A 17004-nucleotide genomic window follows, 5' to 3' on the forward strand; every position below is an offset into this window, starting at 1 on the left:
ACTGCATCATTGGGGAGTACCATGGCAGTTGGGGAGCGACAAGCAAATGCTGGGGCACTCGTCAACGACAGATCCAGAGTGTGGAACTCAACAAGATACACTCGATGGAAAAGATCCGCGTAAACGTCAAAATACAAGGCATCCCGTGTGAAATGGAGGTTGACTCGGAGTCTGCCCTCTCCATCGTCTTTGCAGAAACATTCAAGTGACTTTGTGCGAACAGGGGACCACCTCGCCTGCAACCAAGCAGCCTCATCCTCGCCGATTTCCAATAGAGAAGGGTCCCCGTCAAGGGCATCGCCCAAGTCAACGTATGCTACAAGCAGTTCTCTAGTACTCTTCGCCTTGTAGTCGTTCAGGGACAGCGTGCCAGCCTCCTGGGGCTCGAATGGTTCCAGGACCTTGGGGATCCACATGGTCAGTGTGAAGCACATCGACCACTCGCACTTCAAGGCCATATGGAAGGAATTCGAAAGTGTCTGGAATGCATCATTCGGCCATTACAAGGGCCCACCAGTCAAACTTCAAATCCATCCAACCATCACGCCAATCCGACTCAAGCCCCGTCAAGTGCCATTTGCGCTCAAGGAAAAGATTGATGCCGAACTGGACCGTCTAATCGAACAAGGTGTCCTGGAGCTGGTTCCCAATGCCAAGTGGGAAACACCCATTGTCATGCTGCTGAAGTCCAACAGTGAAGTAAGAATATGTGCTGACTACAAGTGTACTATCAACAAAGCCCTTCAGCAGCACATATACGGTGCCCATTTCAGTCACCTCCTCGCATCCCTGGTCGGGGGCAAAGTCTTCACCAAACTCGACCTCGCCCAGGCATACCAAGAGCTTCCAGTCAATATGGCCTCTGCCAAAGCTCAGAAAATCGTTACCCATAGGGGGCGTTCTGTGTCAAACACCTCCAGTTCAGGGTCAGCACGGCACTGGGGATCATCCAAGGCCTAATGGAAGATGTTCTAAACGGTCTTCCAGGGGTCATTCCCTACTTGCCGCTGGTGAGTCCGAGGAGGAACTCATGAATTGTGTTCGTCAAGTCCTCTGTCATTTCAAGGCCACCAGCCTCACCGTCAAGAGAGAGAAATGCCAGTTGGGTCTACCACAAGAAGAATTTTTAGGATTCCTTATTGATGCTTCTAGAATCCACCCAACTCCTGTAAAGGTCAGGGTTATCCACAATGCACCTCCGTCCAAGACCAAACGGGAGCTCCAGGCATTCCTCGGACTCCTGAACTTCTACCATTCTTTTTTGCCCAACAAGGCATCCATTGCAGAGCCTTTGCACCATCTCCTTGATAAGACGACACCATGCTCCTAGGGGCGTCTGCAACAGTCCACCTTCAATGCTGTGAAGCAGTTACGGTCATCGTCCAGTCTTCTGGTCCACTTCGACGAATGGAGGCCAGTCGTTCTGACCTGCAACACCTCACCATACGGTATTGGCACCATCTTGAGTCACAGGTTGCTGGATGGCCAGGAGGCCCCAATCACCTACTACTCACGGACATTGTCTCCAACAGAAAGGAACTATGCCCAGATCGACAAGGAGGCTCTGGCAGTGGTTGTAAGCATAAAAAAAGTCCACAACTATGTCTACTGTTGCCCCTTCGCCATCGTCATGGATTACAAGCCGCTTCTGGGCCTCTTTGTTCCTGACTGGCAACGCCTTAGATCCTGTCTCCTCAGATGCTCAGATGGTCCATCTTCCTTAACACATACAACTTTGAGCTGCACCACCATCCTGGTCGGGGCATCAGTCATGCCGATGCCCTCAGCCACCTGCCTCAAGATGAGTCGGACCCAGACCCCTTGCCAGCCCATGATATCATGCCCATGGAGACGCTGCCAGAGCCGCCACTCCATGCTTCAGACGTTGCCACCTGATCTGGCATGTAACATCGGCACCATTCCACCCATCGACCAACGGGCAAGCAGAGCAGATGGTGCAGACAACAAAGGAATCCCTGGGCTGACTGGTCCACGGAAGCTGGGATGTGCACCTGGCGGACTTCCTCCTTGCACAGCACCTGACACCATGCACTGCCATCGGTCAGAGCCTGGCAGAGATACTGATGGGGCACCATCTGAAGACCCTCCTGGACCATTTTCATCCAGACCTGATGTCCGATCAACCTCCAGGTCAGGAGGCTCCAGTGCCCCCCAGATCCCTGGCACAAGATGAGCCAGGGAATGCCCAGAACTATGGCTTGAGGCCACTGTGGGTGCCTGTGACCATCAGCAAGGCCACTGTTCCGGTCTCATACAGAGTCACCACCCCTGACGGGTGGGTCCTCTGGTGCCACATTGACCAGCTGTGGCACTGGCTTCCAGACCCCCCAATGGACGGGGTGGCTCCAGTGGCCTTACCTGAGCCTGAACTCAGGGAGAGCCTCCCAGCGGCTCCAACACCAGCATTGGTCCAAGCCCCCTCCAGTGAACGTTGCGGACTGGGAGATCCCAACAGAAACCATAGGAGCAACCGTGTCAGCTCCAGCCAAGCCTACAGCTGTGGCCACTGAGGGGCCGCGCTGCTCTCAAAGGACTCGGTGTCAGCAGAGCTACCTGCGGGACTATGTGTGCTGAAAGTAGGTAAGCTCATTCTTAGGAGAGAAGGGTATTTAGTTGGTTCAAGGACTATGCTGAACTATTGAACTGCTGAACAGTTTAATTCAACTGTGCTGAACTGTGTTGACCTTGAGGCTCTGCTCTAGGCTCTGTGGTCTGTTTCTCCTATTGGACAGTGGACTTTGGCTGTCCAATCACAGACAGGGGAGTGGGGTGGCTCCGGATGGTTGGGAACTGTATATAACTTGGGGTGTTTTGCAGTTAAGTTAGTTCTCTCTTCCCTGTTAACTGAATAAAGCAGTTGCTGTTGGAACTCTTTCTCTGGCCTTGTGTGTAACCTATGCATACATAATAGAAAGAAAGAAGCAAATGTGTGTGTGCATGGGCTCTGTCTTGGTGCAGCTCCTTCAGCTGCCCATCCTTTTTTCCACTCCTCTGCAGTGCCTCATTGCCCTCTACCTGCTGTGAAAGATGTACTGCACCAAGCCCCTTGCCACCAGCCTCTTCCATCTGCCATTTTCACTTATCTCCTCAAACAGTGCCCTCACTCCAGCATTCCTCCCGAAACTCTGGCTCTGGCCCAGCTGGCAGAGGAATAGGAGATAAACTCCAACTTGTTTGGGGTTCATAGTGGAGGCAGCTGCAACCCTTCGTGTGATGTTTGTTGGTTTCTTAAAAACATCTGGCTGGACACTGTAGAAAATGGAATGCTGGGATACAGGGGGGCCAAGGTCACAGTTTGCCTAGGTCACCAAAAAACCTTAGGCCAGCCCTGAATGGGTCACCACATGAAGTAAATTTGTACATGTGGGTTACCATCTCAAAAACACTGGGAACCTCTGAGATAGCATATACACCTAACTGCCTTCTCAAAAAATCTAGAGCAACAGAACAGGCAAATGAGCACATAAATCACCATGGAGAGTAGTCAGCAAGCTGATGGTAAGGAGCTTGATTATAGTATTCCTACTGACCTGGTGCCAGGACCAATGTCTCTGTTCCTTAGGCATGTCATTCTTGTTTCTGGCCAACTTTCTGGGAAAAGATAACAACTTTTAGGAAAATGAACTTAGTCACTTCAAATTATTGCTGAATATACCTGAATTTTGTAATGAACTTGGAACAAATGGATTCCATCTCCTTTTGGCTTGTTAGAGGGTTCCCCTCCCTTTTATTTTATTATAGTCTCCTACCAGCCTTTGAGGTTGATATTAGATAGTAGTGTTGCAGTGACATCTTGATTGGGGGTTTGTTTCCTCTTTCAAGGTAAGGGCACATGTTTTTCTGAATATGATATGTTACAGTAATTTTGTTCACCTGGGCATTTGATTTGGAGATTGTGGATCAGTGCAACTGTTTTATTCTTTTATCACTGTGAATATTGTGTGACTTGACTTGCTGCAGTTTCTTGGACATACAGTTGGGTTGGAAAGTGACAGAGATGATGAGGTGGTACAGTGGAAAAAACTGTCAGACTAGGATCTGGGAAGCCCAGGCTCACATCCCTGCTCTGCCATGGAAACTTGCTGGATGACCTTGGGCCAGTCACATAGTCTCAGCCTAGCCTACCTCATAGATTTGTTGTGAGGATAAAACAGAGGAGCGGAGAACAACGTATGCCACTTTGGATCCCCATGGGGAAGAAAGGCAAGATATAAAGTAAGTAAGTAAATAAATAATCTCAGCACCTAGAGGCTGTGATCTCCAACTCCTAGATAAAGACTGTGGATACCTGATGAGTTGGCTAGAAACAAGACCATATTACTCCCAGTGAGGAGCCCCCCAACTCTCTCTCCCTCTTCCAGAGAACTCATGGCTTCATCCCGTCAAGGTGACAGCAGGATCAGGAACTTCCCCTTTCCCCCTCCTTCCTTGCTAACTTTGAACCGTAGGAGCTGCCTCATACCAAGTTAGATGAGCCCTAACATTGAGAGGAATTTGCAGCATTCCTTCCTATAGACCTCGCAGTTCTAAAACTGTTTTCTAGGGAGATGTGGGGTTCCTCAGAAGCTTATCTGCAGATCCTCAGTAATGGTGGATGAGCTTCCACAGCAACATGCCCATCCACAATGAATTTATTTTTATGGATGTATTTACAAATTATACCTTACCCCATCAATGCATAATTCCTGGAATGGCAATGTTCAGCTGAGGGAGGGGTGTTATTGAGTGTATTTTGGGCACGCTCTTCGTTCATTCAGGTTTATGGTGAGGCCAAAAACATTTGGTCAGCACCGTGAAAGAACAAGACCCAGACAACTGAGACCAGAGATTCCTCACACACGCTCATGGGATGCTGCTGCTTCTGGCAGACTGCTGCCCCCACTCTGTCCTTGTTTGTCTGCTGAGGCTACTGCCCACCCCCAGATAGATAAACAGGCAGGCAGCGAACTTGTCTCAGCAAGGGGAAGGACTGTGGCTCAGTTTGTAGAGTATCTGCTTGGCATGCAGAAGGTCCCAGGTTCAATCCCCGGCATCTCCAGTTAAAGGGACTAGGCAAGAAATAGGTGATGTGAAAGACCTCTGCTTCAGACCCTGGAGAGCCACTGCCCATCTGAGTAGACAATACTGACTTTGATGGACTGAGGGTCTAGTTTGGTATAAGGCAACTTCATGTGTTCAAGTCAAGGCAGCAGTGCTGGACGTCTGAGTAGGCCTGTTACCAAACGGGTCGCGAACTCCCGGACTGGTCATGGGAACCCCAAGCAGCATACGTGTGCGCTCTGTTCCAACCGCGCGCCTGCCCTAAACGCTACAGGGGAGGCGCCAACGGCGAGTGAAACTGACGCAACCGCTCCTGTGTGTACCTAGCTGCCGGCAGCTGAGCAACTGAGGCCGGGTCACCCCTCTCCAGTGAACCAGAGGGACTCCATGTTTCCTGAGCAGCTCCGGTCCAGCAGAAGCCATGGCAGAGAAAGCGCAGAGGCACGTAGGCTGCATCCTTGCACCCCCCCCCCTTGTAACATCGGACTGGTTAAGCAAAGCCATTTCAGAGACATTGAGATAACGAATGATTCATTCTTCCAGCTATGCAGCAGCGATCCCCGGACTTTAGGAAAGATTGCGCCTATTGTTTAAGATCACTAAGCACATCAGCGAGATCCTCCCGGGTTGTACAAGCCACTGGAATTAGAATAGATTTCCAAATTCTCACTACCCCACCCCAACAGCCGAATATTAAATCTTTTGTCACCCTTTTGTCACCTGGGAACCTAGAAGGGGTAATCCAATCAATCCTGCCCCCAGAAAAACAGTATATCTGGGGTGCCCACAGCCCATAATGTTACCTTAGGTCTTTCCTGGCATACTCGCCATTAGTCTGTTGGTTTGGTTTTGTGCAGCCTGACCACGTCCCCCTCCCGCCTCGCTGGCCGAGTCTACTTGAACCCCTTGCCCTCGCCTTTACTCTATTTTCTGCTATCTTAGTCTACTGGAGCTTGGGACAACTCCTCTACAAGAGCTGTAAAGTATTCCCCCACCAACGACTCCTGCCACATTGGCATCTGTTGCCACTCTACTACCTTTTGAATTCTTAGATTCTCTGTATGTCTGTGTTGCATCACTGAATGCTTGACTACATAAACACTATGTAATTTGGAATCCTTTTGCCTCTGTCTTGATTTCAAGGGTCACAGATAACGGGCTCTGGTTGACCACGCTATATAAATATTGTAGTTTCCGATTGCTCAAGCTAATTTCCCCATTTAAGGAGCAATTCGGGTACAGTGCTGGCAGGATGAAGTAAGCAGTCCTCTTTGATGGCCACCCCCTTCCAATCCACAGTGTACGTCCTGGCTTCTATAGTGCCAGTGCATGTTGCACATCATTCTGCGGAGTGCAGGCTGCGGGCTGGACTGTCTGCTGTCACCCCAGTGGCTCTGCATGAGTCAGTTGCCTGATCCATGTAAAAAGGTTGTTAGCAGGAATGATGACCATTTTAAATTTACTACATACAAACATGGCTTTCACTGTGCCTTTCTTTGCTTGCATAAGCCACGTATACGCAAAGCATAAATAAATAAATGTCAATATGAAAAATTTATGGGGTAAGAAAAAAAAGTTTTCACTCTCTTGCCGAGAAACAGGATCCAAGAGGCCCCAAACCACAGGGCTGTGTGGTGGTTGTTTTTCTGGCTGGCAGTCTTGGACAAGACCAACCTTTGAAGGTTTGTCCTGGTTTTCAAGGGACAAAGGATTAAAAATCCCATTTCCTGACCAGCCTCACTTCATTTGTGTATGAGGTGAACCCTGACATTTCTGTCAGACTGTATACAGCATTAATGAATGGGGTAATTTAAAAACGGAGAACATGTTTTTCATCAATCTTCTAATTAAGCCAGTTGCCAAATGTTAATTGGCAGGGACAGAAATAAATATATGGCTGCTTACTGAATGAAAAATCAAAGACAGCGAAAGTTAGTATACAAGAATGTTAGGGGTTAAAACACCCTGGGCGAAAACGCACGGTCGCTTTAGCCTCCTTTATTCCCTGTTTCAGCCAGGATTCAGCCAGGATCGAACGCGTGCGTTTTGCCGAACGTGCGTTCGATCCTGGCTGAATCCTGGCTAAAACGGAATAAAGGAGGCTAAAGCGACCGTGCGTTTTCGCCCCCTAAGTGTGGAAGTTTAGAACTCTGAGTTCCTCTGACTCGCTCAAGTTCTCTAAGGAGGGGGAAGGTGTGGAGAAAACAACATCCAGTGGACTGTAGACCTTCTTGTGCCTTATATCCTGCTTTCATCTCTTCTGTGGCCCAGTTCACAAGTTACAACGAATGAACATAAAATCTACGTAAATTATAGACTTGATTTTTCTTTATGTGTGCATTGAGTAATCCTCATAGGGTTGCCAACCTCCAGGTACTGAGCAAAACAAAAAGGCACCTCCGTGCCTATACCAAATAGGTTTGGAAATTAGCACGGGACAGTGGTACACAAATGCACATAAACAGGTGGCAACCTGCTTATGTGCATTTGTGTACCACTTTCCCGTGCTAATTTCCAAACCTCCAGGTATTAGCTGGAGATCTCCTGCTATTACAACTGATCTCCAGCCGATAGAGATCAGTTCACCTGGAGAACATGGCTGCTTTGGCAACTGGACTCTATGGCACTGAAGTCCTTCCCCTCCCCAAACCCCACCCTCCTCAGGCTCTGCCCCAAAAACCTCCCGCCGGTGGTGAAGAGGGAGCTGGCAACCTTAAATCCTTATGTTACATTCAAAGCCTGTACAGCTGCTCTGGTGGAGGTTGCCTGGTTCCACTTAGTTGCTCAGAGTGGCTCCCAGGCGCCATCGCCACTGCTGCTGGGCTTAAAGTGGATGGTGGGGCCTGGAATAACACTGGGATCAGCAATGGGTGGGGGGAGAGATAGGATCCTCCCCCTGTAAGTCTCACATCCCCCCACCCACTTGTTAGCTCTAAAGAGGAAAAGACTTTGCACCTGTGTTTTGCCTGTCTTTTTTGTTTGTTGGTTTGTTTTGAGGTCCAGCAATGGGAATGGGTTGGTTTTGACCAGGGAAACAAACTAGGGGGAAGGGGAGAAATTACCTGCTCCCACCCCATTCACAGCTGCCATGTAAACTTTAATCATAACTGTTAGTTAAACATTAAACTTAGAATAATATTTGAATATATATTTTTATAATACAGAACTTTTAATTAAAATATTAATTTATTATGGGTTTATAACTTTGTTTTGTGGACCTTAATTTAGTTCTTGCGGACCCCTGGGGTCCACGGACCCCCTGTTGGGAACCAGTGTTCTATAGCGTTAACCAGCCAAAACTGTCATTTTCTGCAGGGGAACTGATCTCTGTAGTCTGGACATCACATGTAATTCCAGGCTCCACCTGGAGGATGGCAACCCTACATGGTGATCACATTACATGTTACATGTAGTTGGGGCTCATTGCCTTCTCTGCCTTGAACCAATTTTCCACTCTTTCCAGAACTGAATGGCAATCTTTGATTGAATAAAAAGTCACACTGAATATCCATGTTGGATTATTTTATAGCAGTGCTATGTTTTCCTCCCCTTTCTAACTAGATTAAGAAGAAACAGCAAGAGGTAGTGGGCTTTTTAGCAGCCAACAAGATTGACTTTAAGGAATTAGACATAGCCTGTGATGAAGACAACAGGAAATGGATGAGAGAGAATGTTCCAGGTGAAAAGAAGCCACAAAATGGAATACCTCTCCCTCCACAAATCTTCAATGAAGAACAGTATTGTGGGGTAAGAAATGTAAACATATGTTTCCTATTTTAAGAAAATGTGCATACTTCAAAAGGTGGTTACAAGCAGGGCTGCTGAGAGCCACTATGGGCCTCCAGATAGATTCCACCTGCCCCCACATATGACCCTGCTCCAAATATTACAACAAAACAAATCATTTTGCTTGCTATTACCAAGAATCAGTAGCAATAAAAGAATTGGCCTATCTGTCAATCTGACCATTTATGACAAGTATAACTCATCAGAGAATATAGTTAGGAGACTCAAAATTGACCTCTAGCTTTAGGATGATTGTGGGAGTTTCAGGGCCCAATGCTTTTAATTCTTTAAGTTTAGCCTGTCTATGATCAAACCATTTATTCTTAATCTGTTTTTCTTTCATAATACAATGTCCTCTGACCACTGCTTTCATTGCATCCCATAAAATTGTAGTTGAAACAGATCCCTCATTTTCCTGGAAATAGTACTTAAGTTGTTGTAAAATATACTCTCTATCTTGCTTAGTTGCCATAACCATATTATTATATCTCCATATTTTAACAGATTTCTCCCCACTGATCTCCACCTGTATTGTAATTAAGGCATGATCTGATATAGTAATAGGTTGGGGATCCACCTTCTTTATTTCAAGCTCCCCCGAATGTTTAATTAATATATGATCAATACAAGTATATTTCTTATATCTGTTAGAATAATAGGTTGACTTGGGTCTTTGCATTAGAATTTCATACACGTTCTTCAGTCCCCAGCTTTTGATGATCTTATTATCCTGATATAATTCCATATTAAAATCTCCCCCTATTATAAATTTGCCTTGGTAAAAATTTTGTAACTTCTTGCATATTTTCCCTATGAAACCTTTCTGTCCTTTGTTTGGGGCATATATACTGACTATTGTAAATAGTTTACTTTCAATCTTTGCTTTTAAAAAAACATATCTACCTTCTGTATTTTTCTTTATCTCTAACACTTCTATGTTTAAATTGGTATGGACTAAGACTGCTACTCCCCTAGCATTTTTTGTACTACGTGACTCTGCTACGACCCCATACGACCTTAAATTTATCATAGGCCTGCAATCTCTTGGCCTTGTGTGTTTCTTGGAGGCATAGCACACCTACACCTAGTGACCTTACTAAGGTCATTATTCTATATCTCTTAGTATTTGAAGTCAACCCATTAACATTAAGAGATGCAATATTAATCAATTTACCCATTTTCATTATCTTTTTCCTTCAGAATATGCTCATGATTTATTGTTTGCTTCCAACCCCTCGCCCTTCCATAAAGTGTGAGAAAGCTCCTAAGAGCAACCGGGAGAAAAAGAACTCCCATTCTCCACACTTAAAGAAAAAAAGAGAGAACTGCGGTCCCAACTCCTCTCCCCCCAGTTGTAATCCATACATTTTTAAGAAACACCTTAGCCCACTGACCCCCTGCTTACCCTCTCATTTAACTTTTCACAAGTTCATTTTTTTCTTATGGTGGGGAGTTTGCAAGTCTGAGTCTCTTAACTTGCGTCTGTGATGGATGTCCTTGTTCAGGATCACTTTGTTGTGCCTCCATCGCATCCTGCTCCTCTGAGCTTGGACTCTTTTTGAGGTCTTATAACAACTTCTCTGCCTCAGCTGGATTCCTGGCCCGATATCTTTTCCCATTTCTGAACACCAGAATGATAGCTGGATGCGCCCAAGTAAATTTAATTCCTCTTTCAAAAAGTTTTGTGGCAAATGGCTGCATTTCTTTGCGGAAGCTTAGGGTCTCTGGGCTCAAGTCCTGTCGGACGTATGCCGCTCTCCCTCTGAACTGTAGGTCCTTCTACTTTCTCAAGGCGTTATAAACTTCATCACGCCTATTTTCTCTTGCAAAAGCCATTACCACCGCCCTAGGGGCCCCCCAGGACCCCCAGGTCTTGCTCCACGATGAGCGCTTTCTATATCCTCTTGCTCAATCTGAATGTTCAGACCTTGCATCCACTGTGTTAATTCTAGTTCTAGCTGGCTGGGAAGAATATCTTCCGATATTCCAAAAACCCTCACATTTCTTCTTCTTTGTCTAGAGTTGTATTCCGCCAGTTTCCTTGTAAGTTCTTGAATTTTTTCCCGATTGGCGTCTGCCTTCTTATTTGCTGTATCTGCCGTTAGTTTTTCAGCAGCCAGGTCGACATGGATTCGTTGTACTTCTGTTTGGACAGCCTGAATTTTTGTTAGGATATTTTGCTCCATCGAGGATATTTTGCTCCATCGAGGCTAACATCTCTGAGAGCTCTTTAAAATTCCTTGCTGCCATCGTTCTTCGGCTGTCCGACAGTTATCTGTAACCGGTGCAACAGACGCAAATCAACCTGCTATTTTCAAAGTTTCTCTTCGGTGTAAGCACGTTCGTACTTTCAGTTCTTTTTAGAAAACCTTAGGTTGTCAGTAGGTCATAAATTTTACAAAGAGACGGGGCGAGGGTTGAGACATCTTATCCGATTGAGCACATGCGCAGTCCCCAACCCTGAACCTTTTGGTATGAATTCATCCATACTTAGCATTTACTTTCTGTTTTATTTTAACCATGGTTTAATTTTCCTAGTTTCTAGTTATTGAATGCTGGTTAGCTTTGGCTGTGGCTAACACTGCCATGAGACTCAACAACAATTGAGGCTGGTAAGAGAGGAATGGGAGACAATTTACTGTAGATGTGGGAGGAGTTGGGGGAGATATTTTTTTGCAGTGTACTCTGAACCTCATAGCTATGCTTAATTGACCAGGAGCACTACTTGTGCCCCTACCCAGAATGAGCCTGCCAAATATTTGGGTCTTCCTGGAATTCATTTTTGATTGATTACATAGCTCCCAAATGTACATCTGCAGGCTTCCTGCCTTCATTATACTTCACTTATATCAGACACTTTCTTGAGTGAATGATAACAAATGCAAAGGCTAATATGGAACCACCCAGAAACCATTCAGACCCTGGCAAAGTAATGTTCATAGGCCCTGGCCCTGTGACTTGATCTTTTGTGATGACAAAAGTGCATGTTGAAATAAATTATCTTGTTTCCTGACTGCTCCTGTATATCCTTGCTGAGACACTTGGTTTAGCAAAGGAAGATGGCAAGGAATGGGCTTCCTTGGGAGGTTGAGTATTGGGAATAGTCACTCGCAAATAGGGTTGGCAGCTCCCGGTTGGGAATTACCTGGAGATTTTGGAGGTGGAGCCTGAGGATGGTGGGGTTTGGGAGGGGAGAGACTTCCATGGGGTATAATGCCATAGAGCTCACCTTCCAAAGCAGCCATTTTCTCCAGGTGAATGGATCGCTGTCGCCTGGAGATCAGTTGTAATAGCAGGAGATCTGTGGCCTCCAGCTGGAGGCTGGCAACCATACTCACAACTGTTCACCTCTGTGAAGAGTTTCCCACAATTTTTGTTTGCTAAAGATAATTTGCTGTCTATACATGGTGGTGGTAGGAGAACTTTCCTTCTCATTTATGGATTAGTTTGTTTCCTTGAATCATCCTGAAGCTGTTTGCTCTGAAGATATCTTTAAGATAGTGTTCATACTGGCTATCTTATGGTGGTGCACTGCAGTGAGCATTTTGTGGATGAATATGTCTGGGCTGATCTGTGGAAGATCTTTCCTTTGAGCAGACAGTTTAGATCACTGGGATTTTGGTCTCTTCCAGCTTTATCAATCCATATTTTCAGAAGGAGACTGGATTGAAGCTATGGATTGCATTCTAAGCAAGCCTGTAGCTGAGTAAGTTAAGATGATGGGGCCTAGGAGTACACCAAGTTATTGTGGAACAGTGACGTAATAAGCTCATTCAGAGAAGGATGTGGCTCAGTGGTAAAGCATCTGCTTGGCATGCAAAAGGTACCAGCTCAGCATCTCCAGTTAAAAGGATCAGGTAGTAAGTGATGTGAAAGACTTCTACCTGATAACCTGGAGGGGTGCTACTGTGTGAGTGGACAATATAACCTTAATTGATCAGTGGCCTGGTTCAGTAAAAGTAGCTCTTCATCTTCTTCTTCTTCTTGGTTGCTTATATGGTTTTCCTTTAAAAAGGAGTGAGAAATGAAATTTTATGTTTAGGACCTAAGATCTCTGCCCTACCTGCCCAAGTCACACATAGTTGTAGCCTAGATACGAAGACTGTGTTTTTGTCAGTCTTTTCCATTAATAGTTACATTTTGTTTAAATAGCCATTGAGACTGAATTCATGTGTGCCACTTAAAACACTTTTCAGTCTCTTTCCCACTATTGTCATGTTCATGTGAACAGGTCAGGTTTCTGGCTCAACCATGAAGGCTGATTTATAGCTTTATTCCAGCCTTCTTGCGCTTCATAAACACACATGTGGTTTGGGCCTGAGTCAATGTCTCAGCAGCTGAATAACTGACACACTCTTTCTTTTCATTTTGTACTACAAAATAGCCACATAGATGATGGTTAAGGGATGGTTCCTCTTCCTATGATTCCAGTTCTTGTCATAACCTTATGAGTGATTTTCCAGATGCTCTCCAGGCTAATGAGCCTCACTAGGGGGCAGTGAACACAAACAGCTAGTGTGGAGGCTGCTTTAAACTGCAGTCCATGGTAGCTACTACTACTATGCAATTAGCCATTTTGTGTGTCAGCTTGCCTTGTGGATCTAGTAATTTTTCTTCACATCACCATAGATTCCTAAACCAAATGAATAAATGAGGGCGTGTAGCCCTGTGAATAAAATTGCCAAATCCATTGTGTTCAAAGTAGAGGTAGACACTATGAGAAGAAAGAGAATGATACAGGACAATTTATAGCCACTTTTTAGTGTATATCAGTCAAGAAAAAAATTGCGGAGCCTGCCCAAGTAGTTTTCTAATACATAAATAAGACATAGGTAGCACATTTGAGGAAGGCACTTTTTTTTAACATGTAACGCTTATTTGTGATGGAACTCACTGGTACTGCGAACTGGTTCCTTTTTTCAGGGCTCTTCCAAGCCCTGATCCTCATGTGCCAGCTTGCCCCATTCAGCCAGAGAATGAGAAAGGATGTAGGTTGAGGCAGGCATACACAGAGCTGCTGGGAGGGATGTGCAGGGACACAAGCCACCATGGTGAGGACTGGTGCACAGATCTGGGTGTACCATCAGTCGAACTGCTGCAAAAGGTAGACATGGGTACGGGTGTGCAGGAACCCAGGCACACCCTGAAAACACTGCACTTGAGCCAGGTGGGAAGAAGGAGCCCAGCCAGGCCTAATCTATTCTGCCTGCTCTCTCCCTTCCTCCTTTATGGAGTGATGATGGGCTGGGTGATGGAAGGCCAGGCAACAAAGTGAATCCCCATGGGTCCAGAAAGTAAGGAGCTGTAACTGCCCTGCAAACCAGCTAGATACAGAGCCTCAGTGGCAGATCTATGAAACTAATGAAGTTTAAACTTCAGGGCTCCTAATCCCAGGGGGGCCCTGAAGCAACTTTTTTTTTTTTAATGAGTGGATTTTTCAACAAAATCAATGGAGGTTTTTTTTAAAGTGTTATTAAAATAAGGCTATTTTAGTGATGGAATCATAAGCCAATGGGTTGAAGTACTTAATATTGACCTTAGAATATGCTCTAATACCCATTTCATATGGCCTCAAAATGTCCCTGTAATTGGTCAAATTTCAAAATGTTCTTGGGGGCTTGCAGCACCCAAACCCCCAGCTATATGGGCTTGCTGAGCTCGCCAGTATCTATTCATAGTCTACAGTTTGGCAGCTGGTTCCTCAGATCCTTCGTTGGTGCATGGCTTAATAGTGCTATAGCTCAGCCCTTAGGCTAGAGCCAATCGGAACCATAAAAAGACATCTGAATTCTCAATTCAGGCTGCACTCATCTCACTTCTGCATTTTAACACCAAAAATAAGATTTTCACCTCTTTATCCTAACGAGCCCCCTCTGATGACCTTCTCCCTCTCTATTAGAAAATGAACCAATACATCTGCTATAGAACAATCCCATTGAAGAAGATAACAGTGGTTACCCAGGCCTTGTTGTTGTTTGCAAAGTGCCCCCCATACCAGTTCAAGCTTCAGAGTCCCAAAAATGTCGGTCCGCCACTGCAGAGCTTGGCAAAGGACCTGGCGAGAGAAGATGCTGGGTGGTGGAGGAGAAATTTAGGGGGAGAGGCCATGGGGGGAGGGGGAGTCAGCAGCAGAGAAGTAGCCTGTGATTGACTGTTCTTCCTCCCTTCCTTGTAGGGGCATGGAAAGAGAAGGCTGGGTGGGTGAGGCGTGGCAGGCCTGGCAGTGGGGCACGTTGCTGTGGCCCCAGAGGCAAGGAGCTGCTGCTCCCTCATGGACCTGGTGGATGTAGAGCCTGGTAGTCAGAGGAGCTAGCAAGGAAGAAGCTGGGCAAGGGAAGGTGGCAGGAGGAAGACCTGGTAGAGGAGAAAGAGGAAGGGGCATTCTTTTGACTGCTTTCCTACTCACTCTCCTTTGTGGGGTAGAAGTGAGATTTCTTCCTCCTAAAGCAAAAGAGTAATGTTTGAGCTACCTTCAGAAGGACCTCAGAAGTTTAAATTTCAACAAACACCCACTCTTATGTCTTTAAGATAGGGTTGCCAGGCCTGGCAACCAGTGGGAGGGTTAGGGGCAGGGACACAGGGTGTGTGTCTGTGCCTACATCACTTTCGCGTACAACCTGGAACTGACAGTCGGTAGCTCTAGGAATCACCAGAAACTCTGTGGTAAAACCAACCACAACATTTTTGCAATAGCAGCAATTGCAGGAGGCCTCCTACTAGCAACCCTACAAGTTTAAAGGTGTCTTTCTCTGCACATTTCCATATTGTAAAAAGACTTTTCCTGCTTTCTGCAAATCAGCCTCTTGGAATCATGGAATCATAGAGTTGGAAGGAACCACCAGGGTCATCTAGTCCAGCCCCCTGCAAAATGCAGGAAATTCACAACTACCTCCCCCCACATTTTATTAGATCAGGGTTTTTTCCTCATCAGTTGGCAACTCTGCCAGAAAATCAACAATTGAAGAGTTTAATGCATATTTGGAAAGGGAGTAGAAATAAAATTGAAATGTCCCAGTCCCACTCGCACCACTGCTTTCAACGGACAGGGTAGTAGCCTTAGGTGAGACAAGCAACAGTTTCTCAGTCTCAGACAGCTGTTTACACCCTGGAGATAATAATACTGACCTATTTTATAGGGTTTTTGTAAGAATTACCAGATAATGACCTGTATCCAGCCACACCATTAAGACAAATTAGGTACCCTTTTATTTAAAACGGGCAGTAGCAACCCCCCTCTTCTGTTGCAGCCTACTGAGCCCTCCAAAATGATGTTCCTGTGGGATAGGGAACAGCCTAGTGGGGCTCTGCAGAGGGCAAGGGGGATTGGTGGAAATTGGCACAATCAGCACTTTTTTATTTTATTTTATTTTTACAAAAAAAGCATTGAATATTGCCCAAGAAGAAAAGTCCTTCAAAATATTCCCTTTTCCATACACTTGTGATGCTAGGGTTTCCAGGTCTCCCGGTATGACAGAAGACCTCCTGGCAGTCCCCATCATTGCCTACCAATACCTGAAAGGCCAGCAGGGGGAAATGGAGATAAATGGGGAGGGGATGCACTGGCACATCACATTAGCATGCAGTGTCACTTCCAGCAAAAACTGGAAGTGACACCATGATGTGGGGGTAGGGTTGCCAACCTCCAGGTACTGTGGTAAACAAAGGTTAGCGTGCTGTAGGATACTCAGCAAACTAGAAACAGCACTTCACAAGCTAGACACAATGATTATAAAGTAGTGGTATTTAATAACATATCCACCACTGATAGTATGTAGGCAAAAACATGTGTTGTTAATTATTGCCTTAAAAGTAACACCAAAGAGAGGACTATGCCTTGTTACAAACAAATAACAGTATTATAGGTAAGTCCATGAAAGGGGGTGCCAACCTCCCTTTCTTCCACAGATATACTTCTTGAGAGTAGCAATTCAGTAGTGCAGTTGTTCTCAACAGAAGCCCGGTGATCTTTCTGTTTCAGCGATTAACGCCGTCTTCAGAGACCAATGCTGGCTGTTAACATTCTCTGCGTTGGCATATCTGTACTAGCTGGAGATCTCCTGCTATTACAACTTATCTTTGGCCATTGGACTCTATGGCATTGAAGTCCCTCCCCTCCCCAAACCCCTCCCTCCTCAGGCTCCGCCCCCAAAACCTCCT

The 17004-nt window shown here is 45.8% G+C and overlaps 1 protein-coding gene across 1 annotated transcript in view; it reads left to right on the forward strand.

Annotated features, from left to right (window-relative positions):
• The window catches only part of SH3BGR (SH3 domain binding glutamate rich protein), a 61292-nt gene that overhangs the window by 17209 nt on the left and 27079 nt on the right, over window positions 1-17004 (forward strand). Inside the window, exon 2 of the mRNA XM_056858292.1 lies at window positions 8623-8808. Coding sequence (XP_056714270.1) covers window positions 8623-8808 — 186 coding nt within the window. The remainder of the gene's footprint in view (window positions 1-8622; window positions 8809-17004) is intronic.

This window comes from Euleptes europaea, chromosome 12 (assembly GCF_029931775.1).
Source record: "Euleptes europaea isolate rEulEur1 chromosome 12, rEulEur1.hap1, whole genome shotgun sequence".
Classification (NCBI taxonomy): domain Eukaryota; kingdom Metazoa; phylum Chordata; class Lepidosauria; order Squamata; family Sphaerodactylidae; genus Euleptes; species Euleptes europaea.